At 36.5% G+C, this 25,088-nt stretch overlaps 1 protein-coding gene across 1 annotated transcript in view; it reads left to right on the forward strand.

The window, feature by feature from the left end:
* SCAF8 (SR-related CTD associated factor 8) overlaps positions 1–24,873 on the forward strand; it is a 41,629-nt gene extending 16,756 nt beyond the window's left edge. Inside the window, exons 5-20 of the mRNA XM_015823151.1 lie at positions 2,236–2,392; positions 5,059–5,189; positions 7,402–7,578; positions 9,065–9,147; positions 9,798–9,912; positions 10,409–10,540; positions 10,872–10,984; positions 11,104–11,297; positions 13,184–13,284; positions 13,659–13,772; positions 16,351–16,507; positions 17,479–17,609; positions 18,545–18,689; positions 19,149–19,202; positions 21,256–21,468; positions 22,607–24,873. Coding sequence (XP_015678637.1) covers positions 2,236–2,392; positions 5,059–5,189; positions 7,402–7,578; positions 9,065–9,147; positions 9,798–9,912; positions 10,409–10,540; positions 10,872–10,984; positions 11,104–11,297; positions 13,184–13,284; positions 13,659–13,772; positions 16,351–16,507; positions 17,479–17,609; positions 18,545–18,689; positions 19,149–19,202; positions 21,256–21,468; positions 22,607–24,234 — 3,645 coding nt within the window. The 3' untranslated portion in view covers positions 24,235–24,873. The remainder of the gene's footprint in view (positions 1–2,235; positions 2,393–5,058; positions 5,190–7,401; positions 7,579–9,064; positions 9,148–9,797; positions 9,913–10,408; positions 10,541–10,871; positions 10,985–11,103; positions 11,298–13,183; positions 13,285–13,658; positions 13,773–16,350; positions 16,508–17,478; positions 17,610–18,544; positions 18,690–19,148; positions 19,203–21,255; positions 21,469–22,606) is intronic.
* The last annotated feature ends 215 nt before the right edge of the window (positions 24,874–25,088 follow it).

The raw sequence follows: 25,088 nt of genomic DNA on the forward strand, positions 1-25,088 counted from the left end.
AGCTAAACCATTCACTGCTGTACTTTGTCATGTTTCATATATTGCTTTTCATTTTTTTAAATTTCTCATTTCTCTCTTAAGAACATCAATTTATTATAGTCATAACTTTCTTCACCTTTCTTTTACTATATAACATCATCCAACATATATTAATTTTACAATTTCAATCTCATTAATTCTTTCTGTATGACCAAACCATCTCAATGTATTTTCATAATGGTCACTGCCTTTTGTATTCAGTCCATATTAATTCACTACTCATTGAATGATAATCTTTTTATGGTTATACCACATACCCTTCCTAAGGAATCTGGTCCCATTATATTCAGCTTTTATTTTTCCTTGACATATTCAATTCTCAATCCAATATAATAAAGTACTTTTGGCATAAACACATTCTTTAACCCAGTCATTTTTATTTGTTTTGGAAAGAATCAATTTTTTTGCAGCAGTTCAGATACTACTTGCTATCTTTCTACCGTCATTTGTATGTTTTAAATTTTTTCCATTTTCACTCTTTTCAAAGGACACACACATTTATCTACTATTAACTTGCAGTATTCTGTTTTCCTTGAGAAATACAACTTCCTTGCTTTTCAGTAATTAATTTTCAGGTTGGTACTTCATACAGGCAAATGTCTGTTTATTTTGGAAAAATTAAGATTATATCAATCAACATTTTCCAATATTTTTAGTACTATTTTTGATGTGTAGAACAAATGAAAGGAACATAATTTTATTGGGTAGTGAATTATAGAAGGAAAAGAATGTAATTGTTTATTGGTACTTGATTATCATTTCAACATATAGCATGTCAGCCATATTTTTGAACCCCATAATGAAATCAAAAGCATAGATAGACTCTGGCTCTAGCAGACGTAATGCTGATTTTAATCTGCACAGGTATTGTATAATAAACATTGCATAATATATTCATAGGAAGGTTATACAATAATAATATTCTTCTAGAATATATATAAAATTAAGCATAACAGTGCCTATACATTATGTATATAAATGAGCTAAGCTCTATAAAATTGAGAAAAGGAGTTTCTAAAGTTCTTAGGGCAGTGGTGGCGAACCTATGGCACGGGTGCCAGAGGTGGCACTCGGAGCCCTCTCTGTGGGCACACATGCCATTGCCCCAGCCTTGCCTCCGCCCGTGACCCCCTCCTCACCAGCAGCTTTCCTGGAGGAGAGTTGCCCCGAGTGTGGCCTACGCGGAGCAGCGCAGCCAAGGACATGGCAGCCAGGCAGCGTAGACAAGACTCTGCCCTCAGGCCCCAACGCACACAGTTGATGCTTCAGGGCGTGGGCAGAGGCCGTGGCCGCCATGGCGCTGCTGGACTGCCTGGGCGATCTGTGGTGGGCCCTGGAGGTGGTGAGTAGCCCTGCGGGCAGGCAGGGTGTGGCAGGGCAGGGGGCCAGTTTTTGGGCACTCGGTCTCTTAAAGGTTCACCATCACTGTCTTAGGGATTTAAATAACAGTTTAAATAGAATACTAAACTAAAGAGATTTACATTGGATGTAATCTAGGAACCCATAAACTAAATTCACTCAGGCAGTAGAATTTCTTTTCTTCCCTAACCCCCCTAACCCCCAACTATTTTAATAGGTGTACAAGTAGCTGCAGAGGAAGGGGACATTAACCTTTCATTTTCAATAATAGAATTCTTTTCTGTTCTTACTTTTTAAGAATTTGTGGCCACTGCTAGAAGATTCAGAATCTGAATCACTAGATATACTAGATTCATAATAGAATCACTAGAATCATTCAGTGGATTTGTAGGAATGAAATGAGAAAATCTAATCCAAATTGAACATATGTTAATTGTGTCACATAGACCAGGGGTCCTCAACCCCCAGGCCGCGGCCCACTATTAGGCTGTGGCCTGTTTGGATCTGGGCCGTGTGAGTGGCTGGCTGGAGCACACGCATAGCTCTACTTTTGCGAGTGGGGGCCAGTTCCCCTCTCTCCCCCCCGCCAGGCCGCCAAGCTGTAAAGGTTGGGGACCGCTGACATAGACTTATTTTTTATTCTCTAAAACTGGAGAAGTTTCATGATTTCCAGTCCTAATATAAAAAGGGCACTAAAATCCACAACACATTCCTGACCCTTGTAACCATGATAAGGAATATTAAACATAGTCTCAGTAGTTTTATTTTAAAAGCTGTTTAACTTGGAATAGGGATTTGATAATGTAAAGTCTAAAATGTCATCTCTTTCTTCCCTAGAGTAAAATTGTTAGAGTGCTCAATTTGTGGCAGAAGAATAATGTGTTCAAAAGTGAAATTATTCAGCCTCTATTGGATATGGCAGCAGGAATTCCTCCTCCAGTTGTTACTCCTGTTTTGCCAGGGACAACTGCTACTTTGAGTAATAATACACCAGGTAACAAGAACCCAACATTATCCTTTTGTTTTACATCCATGACAACTTTCCCTTTGTTACATCTTTTAAGATTTAAATTTGCAAGAGTAATTGATTTTTGTTGCATTACTTTTTTCAGTTACATTCTTTCCTGATATGTATATATTTTTCCTTAAAATGTATTCTTTCCTGATATGAATAATAAACATATACTCAGATTTCTGGGTTTCTTTGGGCAGGGACTTATTGTATTTTTTATATTTTATAGCTTTTTTATATTTTATTTCTGATCTTTTGAAATATATTAGGTGCACCATAACCATGAGAAGGAAATGAAAAAAATATTTTTTTTTCTATAAGGATTTGAATGAACTGAATAATTAAATTGGTCAATATTTGCTTGTGAAATTTCTATTGGCAGAAAAATAGACTATTGTTCAATTTCAGCCAGAAGAGTCGAGAGTTAAGACATATACGTACATGTCTAATGAAGATGATTAAATTCAACATCATTTTCAAGTTAAAAGTGCCATTGTTAAGAACTTTATTTTTCCAGGAAAATAACATATTTGCACATTAGCCATTAGGGGTCAGCATATTCTACAACATGAAAGACGCAAATTTAAATGACAGGCTTATGCTCTCTAAATAATACTATAGCTTTTTATATATAAAATATTTTATAACAATATGATGATAATGTGTTATACATTGTTGATATCAAGCCCATATTTTGAAACCAGAGCACATACTATCACGCAATATGTTGAGACTCACCAAATTGAAGAAGGGTTTAACAGTGATTGGACTGCACTCATAGGAAACCACTTTATGTTCATTGAGCCGTGGCGGCTTAGTGGTTAGAAAGCAGTATTGCAGGATACTTTTACTGACTGCCAGTAATTCTGCAGTTCGAGTCTCACCTGCTCAATGTTGACTCAGTCTTCCATACTTCTGAGGTCGTTAAAATGAGGACCCAGATTGTTAGGGGCAATATGTTGACTTTGTAAACTGCTTAAAGAGGGCTGTAAAGCATGATGAAACGGTATATAAGTCTAAATGCTATTGCTATTTCTTCAGAATAAGTCAAGGCACTGCTTTTAGATCACCTTTTTCTTATATTGGACAACATTGAATATCAAATCTTGATGATTACCCTCCTCAGACTCATTAAACAAATTCCACCCATTTTTGTTATATGGAACTTAGCCTTGGCTTGGAAGATAGGAGCTCTCAGTTAGAAGATCTATACATATTCCATAAAAACAAGATGTTTCTAGGCCAGATATACATTTTGAACTCTTAAGTTATTCAAAATTCCAACAAGCACAGGAGAGAATATTCTTGCCAACTGACAGCACATGGCTCAAACAAGATGTACACAGGGCTCTGAAGGTCCACTTCAAACTCAAACTGAAGAGGTAAATAGTTTGTTTTCTATAAATAGAGAATCAGAGAAAATAACTTTCTGTTCCAGAATTGACACATGACTTGGATAATGCTTTGTCCTGTTGTTCACAGCAAACACAGAATCATGCTTCACAGCATTCTGTGTAAAAATGACTTATGTTGGCAATCTTTAATAGTAGGAGTACCAATAATAGACATTTGTAAGATGAATCTGGGATAAAGCTATCTACCTTAAAAATATTATGAAATAGGTAAAGTTGCCTTTCAGAAGTGGGCTTTGATCTCCTTTGGGTCATGTAGAGTGCTGATCCACCCTGGGAATACTGCTATATTTTATTGCTTTTCTGTTCACTGTTAACTCCTGCAACCAAGAAGAGTAGGTGGACTTACTGTGACGTAATGTCTGGTCACCAAAAGTTAGACTTGATAAGCTCACTGAATTTAGGAAGAGAAGTAGTTTGAACTAGCACCCTAGTCACCCAAGAGTTGAGATACAAGGTACTTTATTGCACTAAATGTTATACACTTTTTTTCTGTTCTCATGTGTCTTGCTAATGGGGAGTTTGTGGGTTACAGTGGTATTCATATTAATGCATTGAATAATTGATGAAGGAGGAGCTGAATTGGACTCAGATAAAGAATAGATGGGAGACATTTATTTATTTTATTTATATCACAACTTGTTCAAGAGTTTCAGGTGCTTACAGAGCACTCCTGCTGTTTTTCCCTAAAAAATCCTGTGAAGTAGGTTGGGTTGAGACAGAATGATTGTTCCAAAGTCACCCAGTTATTTTCTATGGCTAAGAATGGATTAGATCAGTGATGGCGAACCTTTTAGACACTGAGTGCCCAAACTGCAATCCAAAACCCACTTATGCATCGTTGGGTGCCGGGTGGGTGTGGCCCATTGGGTGGGCGTGGCCGCAGTGGTAACGGCAGACTGGGTGGGACTAAAAAGTTCAGTCAATCAATTCCAACTTTGCAAGATCTTTTTTTTCCCTTGAGAAGTTGAAATTGATTGATTGATTGAATCTTTTTTTTTTTTTGCACACGGCGGCAGAGGCCTAAAGCGAAAAAGTTTTATAAAACCCAACTGAAGGCCTAGGACTGGGGTGATGGCGCGCGTGCCCACAGAGAGGGCTCTGAGTGCCGCCTCTGGCACCCGTGCCATAGGTTCGCCACCACTGGATTAGATGAAATACAAATGTGATTAATCTCTTGCTGTTTACTACTTCTTTCCAACAGTATCTAAAGATAACCGCTTGTCTTCTTTTCAGGAACTCCAGTGACTCCTGCTACTCCAGCCAATGTAATCCAAAGTTTACCTGATCCATGGGTATCTCAGATAACTAATACAGATACGCTTGCTGCTGTAGCACAGATCCTTCAAAGTCCACAAGGACAACAGGTAGTAAGTCCATTTTGGTTTTTTATCCACCTAGAAATACATAATTCTGCTTCTCTGCTTCATATAATTTAAATTGCTATTGAAAAGTTAAAAACTAATTTCAATTTGTTTTGCATTTTTAAAATGTTTGCAATTTCTGTTTTTAAAGCAAATAACATGAATATCAATGAGTAATAAATACTAAATATGAACACTTGTCCCAATGCCTTTTATGCCAGAATTTTAATTTTTTGAAGATAACATTGAAAATATAAAAAATAATGCAAACTAATATATATATATATATATATAAGAATAAAGAGAAAAAATAGAAAATGCAGAAAAGGAAAAAAGAAAGAAAGAAAAATAGAAAGGAAAAGGAAATATATAAATAAGTAACTTCCCCATCATCACAAGTATAAACAATTTTAGTAATTTATCACCTCTTAAAATACAACAAATGCCAGCTTATCTTTTAACTGTAAACAAAATCTTAAAATCTCTTTATTCAGTCCTAGTCAGCAAAAGGCCATTAAAGGGTTAGTAGAGATAATAATGTATCTGTTTTAACCCCAATCAAATAAACCAACTTCATATTGCTTCCCTGTAACTTTAACAACCTTGATTTTTAATCCCTTCAAATAGTGTTTTAGAACTTGATTTCTTTTCATTTTTTCTGCATCCCTTCTCCGAAATTCCTTCAAACTTAACAATTCTCTCTTGTAAATCTAGTGCAGAAAAGTTATTTCAATCATTACTTTATTTGTTATTTTTATATCTTTTTTAAATTATGAATACTTCAATGGGTTTCATTTCTATATATGGTTTATCATCTTTTTCCATATTCTTATAGCTTGTCATTTTAAAATCCACATTCAAATCAATTTCAGTCTTGCCAGTAGAGCTTGTTCCTCTCTGTAAAATGTATACACCATCTTTCTATGATAACAAGACATTCTTAAAATTCACTTCTGAGTCCATTGTTCACAAATATCCTTGAAAATATCCAGTGTGAAAATATTTTGCTCCATTCTGAATTAACAAGTTGACTTCAGGTTTTGTTGTCCTTTAATTGTAACTTTTAGTTTCTTCTAGCCTCCTCTCCAGTGTTCAGCTTTCAAACTTCCATTTTTTCATGTTTTTTTTCCTAAGGAATCCAAACAACAACAATTTCCCTTGGGAAGGATTCTTATAATTAATTACAAAATCTTATTTCAAATCTATCTGGACCTTTAGTCTGTTTTTAACTTTCCAAAATCAGTGCTCTAAACACTTTTTTGCTGTTAATTCCAAAAAGTATTTTTTTTCTTAATCATTAAACTTGTGCTTGAAACTAATTTTGTTAAGGAGAAGAAGACTCATCCAGTGAATGCAGTAAAGATTTGGCCATTCTGGAAAAAAATAATGTTTAAAAATCAGTAAAAAAAATAATTCCAAAAGGAATTAAGAAATGAGATTCAGCTAAGTATTATGTCCATATTATAGGTTATATTCAACTGTGAGCTTAGATGGAATCCCTTTACTCCCAGCTACTAGCATAAACTGACCATTAAAATCTTGGTTTTGTGTGTGTGTGTGTTGAGAAAAGTAGCCGAACACCGGGATAAATATAAAAACAACTGTTTAATAAACTTAGCTTTCGTCGGCTAACTGCCGACATTGTCAGAGTGGAATGCCAGAGGTTTGAAAGCCTGCTCATAAGACCGCCAGTTTGTGCACTCTGCTCATAGAATGCATCACCGGTCTACCCGCCCCAATTGACCGTATTGCTTCTAATAGTCTCGCATCCATTTGTATACTTGTAAGCTCAGGGATCACCGCCTCTCTTATTGTCGCTCTCTTTGCCCGCTTTGGCCGTATCTGGGTACACTTTGCTATAGGATCCCCCAGTGCCTCCTGTCCTGTGACCCCCACCCCCCATATATATATATATATTCTCTTTTTTTTTCCTCTGGAGAGATTTGCTAGCCATGATCCAACATGTGGCCACTGATTTCTACTGCAAATGATATCGCTGCTTTTTGCCCTGTCCACACCAGTTTCTTTTGTAACTGCATTGAAGATTGCTTATATTTTAAAAAATGTTTAAAAATTTAAAATTAGGAATTATGTGCTTGAAATTGAAGTTTTGATTTGGGATATTTTGTCCTATCTTTCAAAGCAGTGCTAGAATTTATGCTTAATTTCAGATTTTATTTATAGCAAAACTATCTTCTTCCCAACTCCATTTCAGCTTCAGCAGTTAATACAGACATTGCAGATGCAACAACAAAAACCACAACCATCATTGCTTCAAGCACTGGATGCTGGTCTCGTCGTTCAGCTACAGGCTCTCACTGCTCAACTTACAGCTGCTGCTGCTGCCGCCAATACACTCAATCCACTAGAACAGAGTGTCTCTTTTAACAAGGTAGTTTTTCGTAAGATTACAGTTATACTAAATCCTGCACAGTGTAGAACCTTTTGTTTGATTCATTTCATAGATTTTTTCTCTAGAGTACTAGATGGGAAGTACAGTGGGATTTCATTCACTGAATGAACCTGAGACCCTTAGTCATACTCCATTTCCCTTTCTGTGGTAATTTACCTATATACCTAACAAAAATCAACTTGGTTATGAAGGAAAAAGGTTCATTTCTAATCTCAGATTGAAAACTTGCTGACTAGTAGTGTTGCTGAGTTCTTATCTACAGCAGTTTCCATAAAAAGATAAAAAAATGTTCTAATCATGGAGTGGTAACATTATGAAATTTTCTATTTTATTTATTTTGTATTTTGTATTGTTTTATGTTTTGTTTTATCTTTTTTTTCTTTTAAGTCTTAGCTTAATATGCTGTCTGCCAGGGGTCCCTAAACCCCGGGCTGCAGCCCACTACCGGGCCGTGGCCTATTCAGATTTGGGCCGCGCGAGTGGCTGGCCAGCATGCACGTGCACAGCTCAACTTGCAGAAGCAGCGGGCTGGTGGGCACACACTGTTCTCACCGGCCGGCCACTCGCATGGCCCAGTTCCCCTTTCCCACCCCAGCTGAGCTACCAAGCTGCAAAGATTGTGGACCGCTGCTGTATATGACTGATACAAGAACCAGTTTGGTGTTGTGGTTAAAGCACCAGGCTAGAAACCAGGAAACTGAGTTCTAGTTCCACCTTAGGCACAAAGTCAGTTGGGTGAACTTAGGTCAAGCATTCTCTCGCTCAGCCCTAGGAAGGAGGCAGTGGCAAGCCACTCCAAAATCTTGCCAAGAAAACTGCAGGGACTAGCCTAGGCAGTTCCCAGAAATAAATAATAATAAAAAAAACCTGACTCAAAGGGACAAAAATTAAAGAGACTGATACACTGTTTTTGTTGTATTTGTCAATGCTTCTGTATTATCTTGACCATAGCTAAATGAATACAATAATAGTAGTAATAACTATACTTCTATTTATGTAGTACCTGATATGAATTTTCTCTTTCACACTCAGTTGACCAATATTACTGTGATATATTTTTTTTGTCCTCTTTTTGCAATTCTTGGTTTTCTATTGGGCACTAAACTTGCAGTTCTACGTGCTTCATGGTTGTCTTTTTATCAAAACCCATCTTATAATTTTTAATTTTAGTAACACAAGTCATGTCTTTGGAGTACATATAGATAATGTATATCAATGTGATCCCAATTAAATATTTTGGATTTTATATTTATGCAGTTGTTTTACATCTATGGTAATATATATAAGCGAGATGTAAGGTACTGTTTTAGAAAGAATATTTTGTACATATATTGGTATCCGGGTGTTATAGTTTATTTATTACACTTAACATGTATATATCTAAAACATTAAAAATATATCTAATAGGAATCTTAGATTTCAAATAATGCTTTTCTTGTTTAATGCATAATTTGTTTGCTCCTAGAAGCTGATAGATAGGTTTGGAGATTTTGGAGAAGAAGCTGATTTGAATGAAGAGCCCAAAAAGGAAACTCCAACTTCTCAATTGTAAGTCTTAATTTGTGATTGGAAACACTTTTTTTATATTTTAATTTGAACTTATTTTCAAAGTAAATCTGCAGTTAAGTCCAACTTCTAATTGCTTACCCAAATTCAGGGGCTTTTCACATATGCAAAATGGTTTTGGAGTATTTGTGACGTTAACTGATGATGGAGAAAAGTTATGGAAATCATATTTTTTTTTAAATTGCTTAGTTTTTTAAAAAAAAATTCAGCAGGTCAGATTTCCCCTACTTGAGATTTCCAGTACATTTTAATCTTACTAAAATATTCTTAAGTTGTTGTCTTACACTGAGAAAGGGAGAAGAAGGGAGAGAGATTGAAGATAAACAATAATTTCTTAAATCAACAGTTGAGTTCATTCAAGATATTAAGCTATAAGCTGTTGTTTAAAAATCACAGTGTGTTGGGTTCCCTCTACCACATAAAGTGCAATATGATCTACTACAATGTTTGAATCCCATTAAAACTCCCATTAGATCAACTTTTGTCTTCTTGTCTCTTCCTATTCTCATCATACTTCAAGACAACATCAAATTCTGGTCTACAAAGTTCTGTTGTATTCTTTAATGAATTCTAAATATATTTATACAGTTACTGTAAAAACAATAGGGTAACTACTAAATTATGTCTTTTAGGCCGCTTGTATCTGAATCCGTGAACAATTCACTTTTTCATCAGCTAGCTGAACAACTACAGCAACAAAACTTAGAACATCTTCGGCAGCAGCTTCTAGATCAGCAGCCACCAAAGGTATACTATTTTTTTTATTTTGGGAAATATTGCATTTTTTAAATTTCTAAACTAACTGCATGGCTTTAGGTTTCTAAATTTTTGAAACGACTTTAGAATTTTTTTAAAAAAGTATATTTGTTTTGCCATCTTGAATTCCCCTCAGCATTATAGCTTCCTTTTCCTTCTTCTCCCCCCTTTTTTTGTTCAGTATAACACTTGCTTATACTTCACTTGCTTATATTTGCACTTTAACTTCTAATCCTAACAATCTATTTGAACTTAGGATCTCTGTAGTTCCAGGACTGTGGTTTGAAATAAAGGACTGAATTTTGCACACTTGTTTGCTTGCTTGTTGATATTATCCAAAATTCCAAACATATTCCATAATACAAATTATATATTAGTTATTGAAAGCCAGGGAGAGAGAGAGGTAGGTACATAGATAGGTAGACAGAGAGAGACAGGCATGTATTACAGAGCTTGAGGCTAAAAAAATAAACATTCTTCACTGCAGGTCAGCCCTGAGGAAACTCAAGAAGAAAATTTTGGTTCTGAGCATTCAGCATCACCTTCTCAAGACAGCAGTCACCAACAGTTTTTAGAAGTGGAAACAAAGCTTGACAATTCAATGGATGTTCAACAACAGGTAAAATTTAGTATTTCTATTTAAATTATGAATTCAGTAGATCTCAAAATTGTAAAATAAACACTATCCTATCTATAATCTCACGGATGGCTGTATACTGGGAATGTAAATATTAACATTAGTTTTGATGTCATAATATAATTTGTTGGAGAGCAGGATACTCTGTCCATGAGGACAATAAGGGCACATTAAGATACATTGAGTAAGACAATTTTCCTAGATATAAACTGATATATTCAGGAATATATGAAAAAAAAATCTCCATAAACAAATATAGATAAGAATGAATATATTTTCCAATATGTTGGCATCTCACTTGCTCCCTATTTAGGACATGGATATAGATGAAGCCCAGGAGATTGTAGAACAAGAAGTCTTTGAGCAAGAAGAAAAGAAGCCAGCAGTTCTTTCAAGATCACGAACACGCTCAAGATCACGTTCAAGGTTTTTGTAACTTTATTACAAAGATATTTGTCTTCCTGCTTAAAACCCATATTTTGTTTCTGAATTGTCTTATGACTATTATGCTTTATATTAACATAATTTAATTGATTATTTTATAGGTCACCAAGAAAAAGAAGGTCAAGATCACGGTCTGGTTCTCGAAAGCGTAAACACAGAAAGCGCTCGCGTTCTAGGTCAAGAGAAAGAAAGAGGAAGTCATCAAGATCATACTCAAGTGAAAGAAGAGCTAGAGAAAGGGAAAAAGAAAGACAGAAAAAAGGATTACCTCCTGTCCGATCAAAAACACTAAGTGGTATGTATGTTTGTTTGGGTATTTTCTGAAATGTTTGTAGTACATTTTCATTTTGGTCCAAGATTCTCAGTGTCTATATTTTCTTTCATTAAAATTGCATTACCACTCCTTAAATGGGTAAATTTCAGCATGATCCTTTGTAGTAGGCAGAATAGTTTGACTTCTGTATAACACTCTCTAGAATCTATAAATCAGGGAGAAACTGGAGAAGCAGAACTATTACTATTATTACTTACTTTAAAGATCATTTGCAGACAGTGCCATAATATTTGAGGGAGTATAGGAGGGATCTGTCTCCATAATATAACTTGCTTTCATTCCTCCCAGCCCACAAAAGAGATGCAATTCTGTAGAAAGAAATTGCAAACACCAATTGCAATCGGGATTGTTAGCAAATCTCCCCTCACTTATAGATATCTAAATCAGGTGTCAACGCTGCAAATATTGTATATTCTTGCTTTGACAATATGCAGAACTGTCTGGTATTTTTATAGTTAAATCAGGCAACAGTGAAAGGGGAGGAGAATAAGGAACCGGAAGTAAATCACATCTTCCAAGTTAATTGGAAGATATGAACCATGACCCCAAAATAGGGGAGGGAAAAATGCCTGGAATGTAGGTGCAACGGAAAAGAATCTCAGATCTAAGCATTTCCACCATGCCGTACTGACATCTCTGTAACCTTAATAAATGCTTTTAGGATAAAAATATGCCTGAAAGTCCTTTTAAGTGTTTCGTTAATCAGACACATGACATCAGGATTGTTATTTCTTTGCCAGTAACTGTGAGAAGAAAATGACAATCATATCTTTAGAAACCATGTCTTCATGAGTCTCCTGGAGACAGGATCTTAAAACCTTCCTTCACTGATTATCAAGGATAGTTTTGGTTCCTGTAACCCCAGCTGATGTGCACTGTGCTAAATAGTATGGTTAAATTTAGTGAGATTTCCTGGGTTTCAGTGTCAACCCAGAATTAAGAGTTGTTTGATATTTCTGGGACTTGGGTTGTCCATGTGATGTTTATTGTGGAAGAAATATTCAGCTCAAATTTAAAATTTTCCGTGATTAGTTGTCCATTTTTATCCATTTTGTTAATCTGTCTGCACAGAATTAATATTTTAATAATATGTGCATGGTATAAAATTTATGCAAGATTTGATACAAACATATGTTGTTTTTATTGTAATAATCCAATAAATTGGGTGTATTGTTAAGATACATTTAACTAATGTTAATGAAAGCATTTTTAAAACATTTCTTAAAATATATTGCAAAAAGCTAAAGAAATTATTCATAAATATTCAGTGGTATGTCCACTATAACTTCCCATATTCTTATAAATATTTTTTGCCATTTTTTCTTGTAACGCGGGGACAGGAGCTGTATTGTTCTCTCCATAACTTGTTGCAGGAACTTCAAGAAAAGTTTGGAAGATAATAAATTGGTTTCTAAGAGGAAGGAGAAATTAAAGATTGCTACTCCCTCTTTCATGGCATCACCTGCTATTTCAAACATACTTCTGTTCGAGTATTGATTTTGATTCCTTTGTTAATCACTGCATTAGAAATAACCAAATCCACAAGATTTCTATATTCTCACCATGTCTCTCCTTTTTAATGTATATTAAAATATTCTTATTTATATGTAGCTTTCATAAAAAGTGAGTGTTTCAGGATTTTGCTATCCTGCTATTCACTTCTTGGAAGACAGTTTTCCATTTTCACTGATTTAAATTAAATAATTGTATTGATTTCTACATATAGGCAAGTTGTAAATTGTTTCAGCTTATCTTTCACTCTGTGACAGTAAAAGATTGTAGTGATGATAAATGTCAAATGATATGAATAAAATATAAACCTTTGCCATTATAATTTGTTGTGGCAGTCTGCAGTACCACGCTTTGGGTTGGTCAAGTGGACAAGAAGGCCACCCAGCAAGATTTAACCAATTTATTTGAAGAATTTGGACAAATAGAATCTATAAATGTAAGTAAAATAATCTGTAATTTTTAAAAAGAATGGTAATTTTGAGTTTTCATAAATTGTTTAATTTACCTAAGAGGAAATTTTACATTATTTACTTTAAAATAAAAGTACCTAGAGGTTGTGTGACTGGATCCAGAGAAATATAAATTACGTTCACATAAGATATTTTTGTTACTCCATTTGTGCCTCTTAAAACATTTCACCTGAATTTCAGGAAATCATTTAGAATGGCATGGGGTATGACATAAAAAAATATAAAAATAAATATAAATTGGGATTGCTAGTATTCATTATTGTAAGAGATTTTTCTGAAACTCAGTTATTAATTTCTGTTTTAATTTTACTTGTTCCTTTGTTTTGTTTTTATTTTATAGATGATCCCTCCCAGAGGTTGTGCATATGTCTGTATGGTTCATAGGCAAGATGCTTATCGTGCTCTTCAGAAATTAAGCTCTGGATCTTACAAAATTGGATCTAAAATTATTAAGGTACAGTTTCAGTGGTCCTGCTTATCTGTAGTATGAATTGTAGTTTATTGTCATAATCATGTGCTTTTGTATATAATGAAGGAAAGCCACTGTCAGTGCTTAAGAGTTTGGACTAGAACTGGGGATAGCAAGATTCAAATCCATGCTGAGCCATAGAAACTCACTGGCTGACTTGAGCAAGTCACTGTGTTTCTCATCCTATTTCATATGGTCGTTATAATAGGATGATCAGTTTGCAAGAATGGTGGAACATAAACCTAAGTAATAGTAATAGAAGAATGTGCACCAGGAGGTGAAGAAGTAATATCCAGACCAATGGAAAAGTCTCTGTCTACTGTACTTATTTACAAATCACGTAGAAGGGAGTTAAATGTGTTGGACATTATTGGAAATTAGGATGTATTGAGTGTCATGTAAGTAGGATTTGGCAAAGAGGTGGGCTGAGTGATTCACCAGATTGTTAACTTCAAGCATAGGTTGGGTAAGAAAGATGGTTAGTGAGAATTGGGATAAAATCAATGCTTGCCTTAGATCAGAGGTCCCCAACCTTTTGGGCACCAGGGAGCGATTCCGTGGAGAAAGGTTTTTCCACAGACCAGAGAGTACGTGGTTTTGAGTGCTGCCTGCATTCCATGGATGGGGCTTTGTTTGTGCGGAGGCCCGGTACTGGTTGTTGGCATGCTGCGTCCCGGTACTGGTCCACGGACCGGGGGTTGGGGACCCCTGCCTTAGATGAACAGGATGGTTGAATGGGAAGAGTACAGAATACATATGGCAAGTACCAATGTTTTCATCTAGGGGAAATATGGCGGAAGGCATTGGGTTGATTATTTCAGGGAACAGATGATTTGTGGTGATCTCTTTTTTTCCAGTCCAGTAGCTCCGTGCTGGGGACCTCGTGGTCATATTTTCAGAGTATCTAGCCTCATAGTGTTCCTGGTAAATAGCAGATCTGTCTATAATAAAGCAGTGTCAATTCATGATTTGGTGATGGACAGACAAGTAGATCTGATGTGTGTTACTCATGCCTAACTGCATAAAAGGAGCAATATCCTTCTTTCAAAAATTTGCCCAATCAGGTTTTGGGTCCTTCCCCAGTCTGAATACCAGGGTCAGGGAGATAGGGTGATGTTGATATATTATAAGACCTTATCTGTGACCAGGATCATTATTTTGAATGTTGCAGGATGTTAAGTTGGGCCTAAGGACAAACTAGGGGTACTGTTGCTATACCAGTGGCTCTGCTGTCTATCTGGATCTTTCCCAAGTTTCCTGGGCCTGGTTGTTGGGTTGAAGATTGAGTTTCCTCCCTATGGGTATTGGGGGATCTTAACCTCCATACAATGAATGCTGGGAAACCCTAGGAGTTTCATGAAGATCTGCATACATAGGTGGGCATGAATTAGGTCTAATTTTTGCTTTAGAGCAATTGTCTTATGATCTGAAGGATATGGAAGGTATTACCATTACCCCTTTGTTATAGTTAAATCAGCAGCCTGTGTTACCCATAGGGTCAGGTCCATTTGGCTTGTCTGCTAGATTGGTGAATCCATCAATTAACTGCCTACTTCACCACTTGCAAGAAATGACTCAGACTTTTGCTCCTGAATGGCCTCAGTCCACTGGCTGATCCAGGCAACCTCTTGGTTTTTAGTGGTCCTCTGGAAGATGAAGCAGCAGGAATGATACCTGGAGCATAGGTGAAAGATGAATAGTGAAACAAACAAAGCACAACTAGCTGTCCAAGTTCAAGCTTATTCCAGAGCAATAAGAAACACAAAGCATTCCTACTTTTCTCTCTCTTAGGGGATTGTGGCAGGATATAAATATAATAAATATGTTTCTAGACTATATTCTATAATCTATATATAGATTCCTTCCTACATACATACATACATACATACATACATACATACATACATACATACATACATATGTATATGTAAGTGTTTTTTTATGATGTACCCGGTCGGCCCAAATTTAACGTATGTGTGTTAAAGAATTCATCTGAAGAACACATTTTAATGATTCCAATTAAATGGAAATATTATCCAAAAATAGAAAAGGAAAAAATTAAAATGAGTTCAAAATATTTATTATCTGATTATTAGAAGGGAAAAAAACTGTCCTGTAAAATAGTAGAACATAATTAGAAGTTTAGGATGAACAGTAAGCCTGACATTGGGATGAATAATGTCCATATTCTTTGGGACTGAGAACTTTAAAATTCTTTACTGATGCATTTATATCAGAAAAAGCTGACATATTGGAAGAATTTAAGACAAGCACAGGAAGATTCTTTATAGATCAACACATCGTCTATGTTTTTCTGTGCTACATGACTTTGATATCTCTTTTCCTATAAAAAGAAGGAAATTTCATGATGAGGAAATAATCTTTTAATGTCAAAAGATATCATTACAACGTATTTGGACACTGCATTTTTCTGTTTTGCAAGTATGTCTTGTTCAACAAATGAATTGTTGATCAAACTGTAAAAATAAACAGAATGCTATGATGCCTTGTAGAGATTATTGTATTTTTGTTTCCAACACCACTGAATTTGCTTTATTTTCAGATTGCATGGGCTTTAAACAAAGGAGTGAAAACTGAATACAAACAGTTTTGGGATGTGGATCTTGGAGTATCATATATACCCTGGGAAAAAGTTAAGGTGGATGATTTAGATGGCTTTGCAGAAGGAGGCATGATTGACCAGGAAACAGTAAATAGTGGTAAGGACAATTTAAAATACTTTGTAATTAAAACTTTATTTTCATTTTTTCATATTTTGTTCCAGAGAAATGTGTTTCCAATAATCTAAATATGCACTCCAAATGTTGTTCCTCTCAGGCTATGTAAAAGATAGGCTGACTGTTGGCAATGAAGCTGAATCACAGAGTTCCAATTTGTGACATCTCTAGAAAATTTCTGTCTTCAACTAGGATATATGCTAGTTTCCAAAGGAAATGTGGAAATTATTTATTTAAATAAACTTACTTACTTATTTAGTAAATAAACTTATTTACTAATTATTTATTTCATTTCCAAAGGAAATTTATTTATTAATTAAATAAATCTCATGTAATATAATATTTAAGATTTAATGTAGATATATCCTTAGACCAAAATTGTAGAGAATTTGTAAATAGGAAAAATCAATTGCTACTTACAAAATAATGTTTTGCCAAAAAAAATGTGTGGTTTGGTTTAATTTGATACATAGAAAGAAATAGGAAAAGCATACAAAGAAAAGAAAAATAGGACAAAAATATATTATGAAATACTCAGATCGAAATCTCCCAGAGGTGCTTTAGATTCAAATATTGTACATATCTAATAATGTTGTGTTTCTCCCAAAATAAGACCCACCCAGAAAATAAGCCCTAGCCTGATTTTTTTAGCATGCTCCTAGTATAAGCTGTAACACTGTTAGAAACTATTCTGTTACACTGTTAGAAACGGAGCAAACATTAATCCAAGGTTGTAAATTTCAAGAACCACAAAATACCCCCTCACACCCCCCCCAACACCCCCCTCTTGTTCTACATAAAACAATCTAGGAATGTGCCATTCAAATAGTTTTTTAAAATATATTTTTCAATCTCCACTCATTGTGAAAATGTAGGTATCATAGCTAGTGAAGCAAATGCTTGTTTTCTTCTAATACGCTTTTCAAAACACTGATCAGTTGTTGTTTCTTTAGAATGGGAAACTACAAGGACTTCAGAGACTGTAAAAGAGAGTGTGCAGATAACCCAGAGTGCAACTGTTGACAAAACCACAGTTGTCACAACACAGGCAGAAACGTATAAACAATCTGTCACTATGTTACAGGTTAGTATTGCATTCCATTTTCTGTTCACACTTTTCTTCCAGTAGTAAAGGACATTCAGATTATTGATTCGATTGATAACTCTACTTTTGTGTCAGATGCATATCATATCTTCCCGTACCTTCTGCAACTTGTTAACACAATTTTTTCCCTTTTATTGTGAAAAACTCTCTAAAGTTAAGTATGCACAAAACAGAAAATGTGTTGGTTTCACCCATAGAACAAAGAATTCCACTGAGACATCTCAGGAACATCTCATGTTGGTTGCTTCCTAAGGAGGCTCCCAATAAGTACGTAGTAAAAAATTACCTCAATAAGCAAAAGTAAGAGGCAGCACAACTCTGGGAATGATTTTCTTCCCTATAGTAAATCACCCTGTGAAGGAAATGAACAGTTTAAAAAATGCAATAAATAAAATGTAATAATATTTAAATTGACCTGGAATTATTTTGGGAAAATTAACTGACAAGTGTTCAGTTTACTGATAGGAGAGAGAGAATTTGGAAAGAAAAATGAAAAGTAGTCATCTGGACTTTCTAGAAGTTCATTTGTTGGTCAACTATTAAAACACCGAGTCTGAACTGCTTCTACATTGAAAAGACAGAAGTAATCCTACATTGCTCTTCCTATATGCCAGGCGTCTTCAAACTTGGCCCTTTTATGACTTGTGGACTTCAACTCCCAGAACTCCTCAGCAATCCACAAGTCATAAAAGGGCCAAGTTTGAAGACCCCTGCTATATGCTTTTCTGTGATAACTTGCAAGCTATAAAAGTCCTTATTTTGGGGCTCCCAGGGTACCTCCTTCATTCTAAAGCTGAAATCCAACAGCAGAATAGCCCAAAGAGGCCAATTTACAGGGGTGCAATTTTAAAATTTTCTTTCATAAATATGTATGGATTAAAGATCACCAGGATCTATTTTTCTCATTATAACAGATGCCTGTAGCGCCAACTGTGCCGACTGTTAATTTAGTTCCACCTGCATTTCCTGTTACAATGTCTGTCCCTCCACCTGGTTACAGTGGAATTCCTCCACCTCCATTCTTGAGAGCAAGCTTTAATCCTTCACAACCACCACCTGGTAAAGTTATCTTTCCATTCTATAACATAAACATAAAAGTGTATTGGCATTGTTATTTATTTCTCTTAAGTTTACATTTGCTGAGAATTTTGCATAATTAGCCAGAAAAGCTTTGGTTCCCTCTTTGCAAAGCAGGGCCCAAAATTGTGAACAAGGACTTGGCTTCAGTGGCTTAAGGAGTCCTTCAACTTTATGAATCTATGACTCTACCTATTTTTAAAATATTAATTTAATCTGTAGTCATCTATTTGCACAGTGAAGTGGCAGTAAACCTTGTTTAATTCAGTGGATCTTATTTCCATATATATATCTGTATGTGTCCATTTAATTACAACACTTTCTTGAATCAGATAATGAATGCTTGAACATATTTATAATTCAGTTAAGAATTTAGCTCTTGTTATTTTTCATAAACTTTAATAGATTTGTTTATTAATATTTATTCTTTGTTTCTTCTAGGTTTCATGCCTCCACCTGTTCCGCCACCTGTTCCACCACCTGTAGTCCCAACATGTAAGCTGTTTTTAATTTTTTTTTCCCATAGGATTCCAATAAAACTGTCACAGTTGAAAAAAAAAAGTTTGGTGGAATTGGATTTATTTTTATAAATAACATTATAAAGCTTAGAACTGAGTTCCTGCTACTCTTGAATAAGTGGCCAAGTTTACCTATATTAGATAGGATGGCACCTGTACAGGCCTTATCAAGAACTATATAAACAGTCCTGTTCTGTGTGCGACTTCCAATTAGGATTACGGTTAGACTGGAAAACATAGGAATCCAGAAATTATGGTTTTTGCATGTAGATAACATTTCTTTGTATAGGAAGTCATTCACAACTACAGTTTGAATTGGAACTTCTGTCACAAAGCAATGCAGTCATTAAGTGAGTTGTTACAACCAGTTGTCTAGTGCCCTGTGATCATGTGATTGTCATTTGCAATCTACTGTGTTGGCTTCCCCAGGAAGTCTGCTACTGCCTGCTGAGAGGACTCCCTCTCAATCTTTGGGGACTTACTGAAAGAGCTGCTGGCTGAGGGGAGCTGACATCTTTTCATGGGATGCAGAAAAAGAAGCTTAAATCATGAAGATCTAAGCCAGTGATGGCGAACCTTTTAGAGACCGAGTGCCCCAAAACCAACCACCCCTGTCCCCGCTCCGTCGTGCCCGCTGGACCACCCATCACCTCCATGGCCTGCCACAGATCACCCAGGCAGCCCAGCAGCGCCATGGTGGCCATGCCCTCCACCCGTACCCTGCAGCATTATCTGCGCGCGATGGGGTGCAAGGGCGGAGTCTTGCCCCCGCTGCCCGGCTACCATGTCCTTGGCTGCACAGCATTGCGTGGGCCGTGCCCGGGGGCGACTCTCCTCTGGAGGGCTGCTGGTGAGGAGGGGGCTGTGGGAGGAGGCGGGGCTGGGGCAACGTTCATGTAGCCACAGAGAGGGCTCCGAGTGCCGCCTCTGGCACATGTGCCATAGGTTCGCCACCACTGATCTAAGCTCTGTTTCTGCACCCCCTGGACAGATGTCAGCTCTCCTTGGTGCATGGAAGAGAATTTCTCTGGTGCAGAAAAGAAGCTTAAATCATGCAGATCTAAAATTCATTTCTGTACTCTACCAGAGTGGGACTTAGATCAAGTCTTTGCACTTGTATGTCAATTTAACAGTGCTTGTGCTTAAAGCATGGTAGTGCCTCCTACAGACAGGTTTTGGCATTTCTGCCCATAAAATGAAATAAACAGAGACCATCCACTTATTCTATGAACTCAATTCTTTCTTAAAACAACAGTTAATATTAGGCAGAATGACAGGCACATAACTGAACCCTCTTCTATCTGATCCCAAGAGGCTCATGCTGTTTGAAAGCTGCACTATTTGTATTAACTGCCCCAAATTAATAGGTAATAGATTGTATTTATTGTTATTGATGAGTAACGATTAGAATCTTTTTTAATTATAATCCAACTGTATAATTTTGATGGGTTTTCTAATAGCTTTCTTCACTTTGGATGTTTTAAAGATTATACTTTTAACTTAATAATAAATTTGGAAGGGATCTTGGAGGTCATCTAGTCCAGGGTTCCCCAACCTCTGGTCCGTGGACCAGTACCAGGCCGTGGCATGCCAACAACTGGTCTGCACAAACAAGTAAAGCCCCATCCGTGGGATGCAGGCAGCATACAAAACCACGCACTTTCCAGTCCGTGGAAAAATCTTTCTCCATGGAACCAGTCCCTCGTGCCCAAAAGGTTGGGGACCTCTGATCTAGTCCAACCCCCTGCTCAGGCAGGAAACTCTATATTGTTTCATACAAATGGCTGTCCAGTCTCTTCTTAAAAACGTCCAGTGTTAGAGCGTTCACAACTTCTGGAGGCAGGTTGTTCCACTGATTAATTGTTCTAACTGTTCTAACTTCTCCTTAGTTCTAAGTTGCTTCTCTCTTATTTGTGGTTACTTGTTTATACATTAAGTAGAAAGATTTTGATTAACATACTAGTAGTTTCTTTTAAAAAGACTTGTATAGATTTGCACAACCATTAATGTGCATGTGTATTGTTTTACAGCTCTTGTACAGCCGTCGCTGACTATTGCTCAAGAATCAATGAAAGATTTTAGCAGCCTTGTTCTACCAGGTGGTACTGTTTCTAGTAGTCTTACGACACCAACATTATCTGCCGGAAGTGTCTTTTCTTCTCTTTCAAATAACAGTTCAGAATTGGATGAAAAAGGATCTCTTCGTGCTGATCTTCAAACCTCTTCTACCGAAAACAGAACTGGTAAGTAGCATTATAAAACCTTTTGGGAGGACTATATGTGTGCTTGCATCTGCATGTACATGACAAATGCATGTGTACATGCATACACATATATGCTTAGAATAGGAATGTCATAACTTTCAAGACTTCATATGTGTATCAGATACCGCTTTTGGGAGAGTAATGAGCTTACTTGTTCCTAAGAGCTAAATAAAGACAGACAGACATACCTACATACATTTATACTAGAAGGATAGATAATAGGATCAGAATAACTAGAGTTGTTTATTAGGCCAATTGCAATATAATTTCTGTTTTTTTTCAACAGTATGTTTTTAATAAGATTTGTTATTCACTCATCACTATATTGCCACAATACTTTTTTATTTATTTAATCTGAATTGTATTAATATTAATACCATACAAATAATTTAAAAACTTTTAGCGTAATTTTTATAGTTTCTATTCACTCAAATATACAGGAAGACAGGAAAATGATATGCTAAATCAGTGGTGGCGAACCTATGGCACAGGTGCCAGAGGCGGCACTCAGAGCCCTCTCTGTGGGCACGTGCGCCATCGCCCCAGTCATAGGCCTTCAGCGGGTTTTATAAAACCTTTTCACTTTAGGCCTCCGCCGCCGTGTGCAAAAAAAAAAAAAGGTTCAATCAGTCAATTTCAACTTCTTGCGGGGAAAAAAAGATCTTGCAAAGTTGGAATTGATTGATTGAACTTTTTAGTCCCACCCAGTCTGCCGTTACCACCGCAGCCATGCCCACCCAATGGGCCACACCCAGCCAATGGCCACACCCACCCGGCACCCGACGATGCATAAATGGGTTTTTGGTTGCAGTTTGGGCACTCGGTCTCTAAAAGGTTCGCCATCACTGTGCTAAACCCTAGTACTATTTTTTTAACTTTTCTATAACTTTCTAGATAAAGTACTTTAAAGGCTTACAATTTTTCTAAACATTTATTTTATAAGCTATTCTTCAGTAAGAGATACTGTTTACTTTTCCTTAAATAAATATTGTTGCAGATTGTAATCAAAAGCCAACCTGTAGATGTTGAATTTAGTTTAAACTGACTTTATAATTAAACTATTAAAAGTATTAGGCATGGTTGTTTTAGTTTGCTGATTTGAGTTTTTGTATTTCAGTTCAAGATGATGTTTCAAGCAGTTCTGGACTTACCGAGGGAGTACAGCCACCTGGTATCACAACCAGTTCTGGGCATGTAGGGGGAATCCAGCCACCACATGTCTCAAGTAGTGCTGGACTTGTGCAGCCGGTCAGTGTCTCAAGCAGCTCTGGACTTTTGACAAGAGTTCAACCACCCACTGCTTCAAATAGCTCTGGTCTTATAACAGGTGTTCAGGCTCCAAGTGTCTCAAGTAGCTCTGGGCTTTTGTCAGGACTTCAGCCGATAAATGTTTCGAGCAGCTCCAGCCTTTTAATGGGTATCCAACCACCCATAGTCTCAAATAATACTGGACGTTTGTCAGGAATCCAGCCACCCATTGTATCAAGTAGTTCTGGGCTTTTGTCAGCACTCCAGCCACCCATTGTATCAAGCAATTCTGCAATTTTAGGATTGCCACCACCAATGGTTTCAAGTAGTTCTGGACTGTTAGGATTGCCACCACCAAATATTTCAGGTGGTTCTGGACTATTAGGACTACAACCACCCTCTGGAATTCAAAATTTGCCCCATTTAACTATTTCTAGTCAACGGTTGCCTGGAATTCCTCTAGTAGAAATCCGATCGGGATTAATACCACAACCACCTGGTCCTAGATTTCCACTACTGCAACATGGGATGCCACCACAACGTACAGTTCCTCCTCCAGCTATACTTGATCCATCCCTTCCTCCACCTAGAGTTCCTTTCCTTCCAGGAGATATTTTTACTCAAACAGAGAGGCCATTTGCAACTTCTGGTAGGCACAATATGGATATTTCTAACCCAGATAAAAGATTGTCTGTTGGGGAAGATAGCATTCAACAAGAAGGAGATAGAGACTATCGCTTTCCTCCAATGGAAAGTAGAGATCGAACATCTTCAATAGATATAAGGGATTCTGTTGGAAGGCCACCACTAGATCCAAGAGAAGGTCTAGGTCGACCTCCTATGGATGGAAGAGAACATCTTCTCAGACCACATATAGATTTACGGGAGAACTTTGGAAGGCCAGGTATTGATAATCTAAGGAGAGAGCATTTTGCTTTCAACTCAGAAAAACACTGGGGTCAAAGAGGAGATTATGATGAAAGAGAACATCAGACCTTTCCTGTATATGGTGGTCTCAAAGGGTTCCAGGAAGCTCGAGACAGATACCGGCAAACAAACTACAGATTTGAAATTCGAAGTGGTCCTACCTGGAACAGAGGACTTGAACAAGATGCTCACAGAGACTTTGATGACCGTCGTAGACCATGGGAAAGGCAAAGGGACAGGGATGATAGAGATTTTAATTTTGGTAGAGAAATGAATGGAAACAGATTTGGGAGAGAGAGAACACAGAACAACTGGATACCCCCTCCGCATCCAAGAGTGTTTGAATATTTTGAAGGTGGTGCTTCTCAACAAAAAGTTGATAGTGTTCCCCAAGTTAATGGTGAAAACACAGAGACGGAGAATCAGCCATCTGCTGTGCAAGTGCAGGATGAATTGGAACTTTATGAAAAGTTGGCGACTTCAAATGAGACAAAAAAAGAGAAGAGTGACACAGAAGCTGAATTAGAAACTGAACCAGTGGTAGAAAGCACAGAAACTGAGGGGACATAATCATCACTCAGTAGGTAAAAAAGATACCTTTTGTAAAGTTGTCATCTCTCTCTGTAATAGATGAATGGCTGACTGGACCTTAGTTCATTTTTTTTCTTCCAGAATTAAGTTAATCTAATATTCACGTTCATCTTTCACTTAAATAGTTGTACAACTGACCTGTATAGAATATTGTTTTTAATCTGAACATGGTAGGTAAAGTTTGTCTTTCTTTTCTTTTTTTTTTCCTGGCAAAACACAAACTTTCCCCACTTGCTTTTACTTCAGAAGGATAAATTACAGCTTGTCAAACAAAGAAAAAGACTTCCTATGGAAGAACTTGATTTTTTAAGATGCTATTAGGTTGGCCATAGAAATTGTTATACTTGAAAACAGGCGCTGGTATATCTTATCCAGATTTCTAGGCTGGTGGAAAATTTTAAAACGTAGGCAGAACTGTGATACTAAATGTTCCCTCAGTTTGGCCCAGAAAAGGAGCATAAATGATACAGAGATGGTGTATTTTTGAAATTTCTGCATTATAGTCTCTGTTTCTCAAATAAGTGTCCATGATCTGTCCTCCTCGTACTGCAATGAGTTAAAAACTAACATACATTTTAAATGTTTTTTTAGATGCCAATAAAGCATTATTTGTTTGATAAGCATTCTAGGTATTGTATTTTTTATATACAATCTATAATATTCTGGTTGAATTGTGCTTTACTAATTGTTGCAAAAGGTTTATAATGCTCTTGTAAAACTAGTGCAACAATTGTATATGCTACAAAAGCATATGCCTTTCTACTAAAAAAATCATGGAATCACATTAGTTTGTGTATAATACATGTATGTAAATATTTGTGTAAAACTGTATG

The sequence above is a fragment of the Protobothrops mucrosquamatus genome, unplaced genomic scaffold (assembly GCF_001527695.2).
Source record: "Protobothrops mucrosquamatus isolate PMUCROS unplaced genomic scaffold, P.Mucros_1.0 scaffold1784, whole genome shotgun sequence".
In the NCBI taxonomy this organism is placed as follows: Eukaryota; Metazoa; Chordata; class Lepidosauria; order Squamata; family Viperidae; genus Protobothrops; species Protobothrops mucrosquamatus.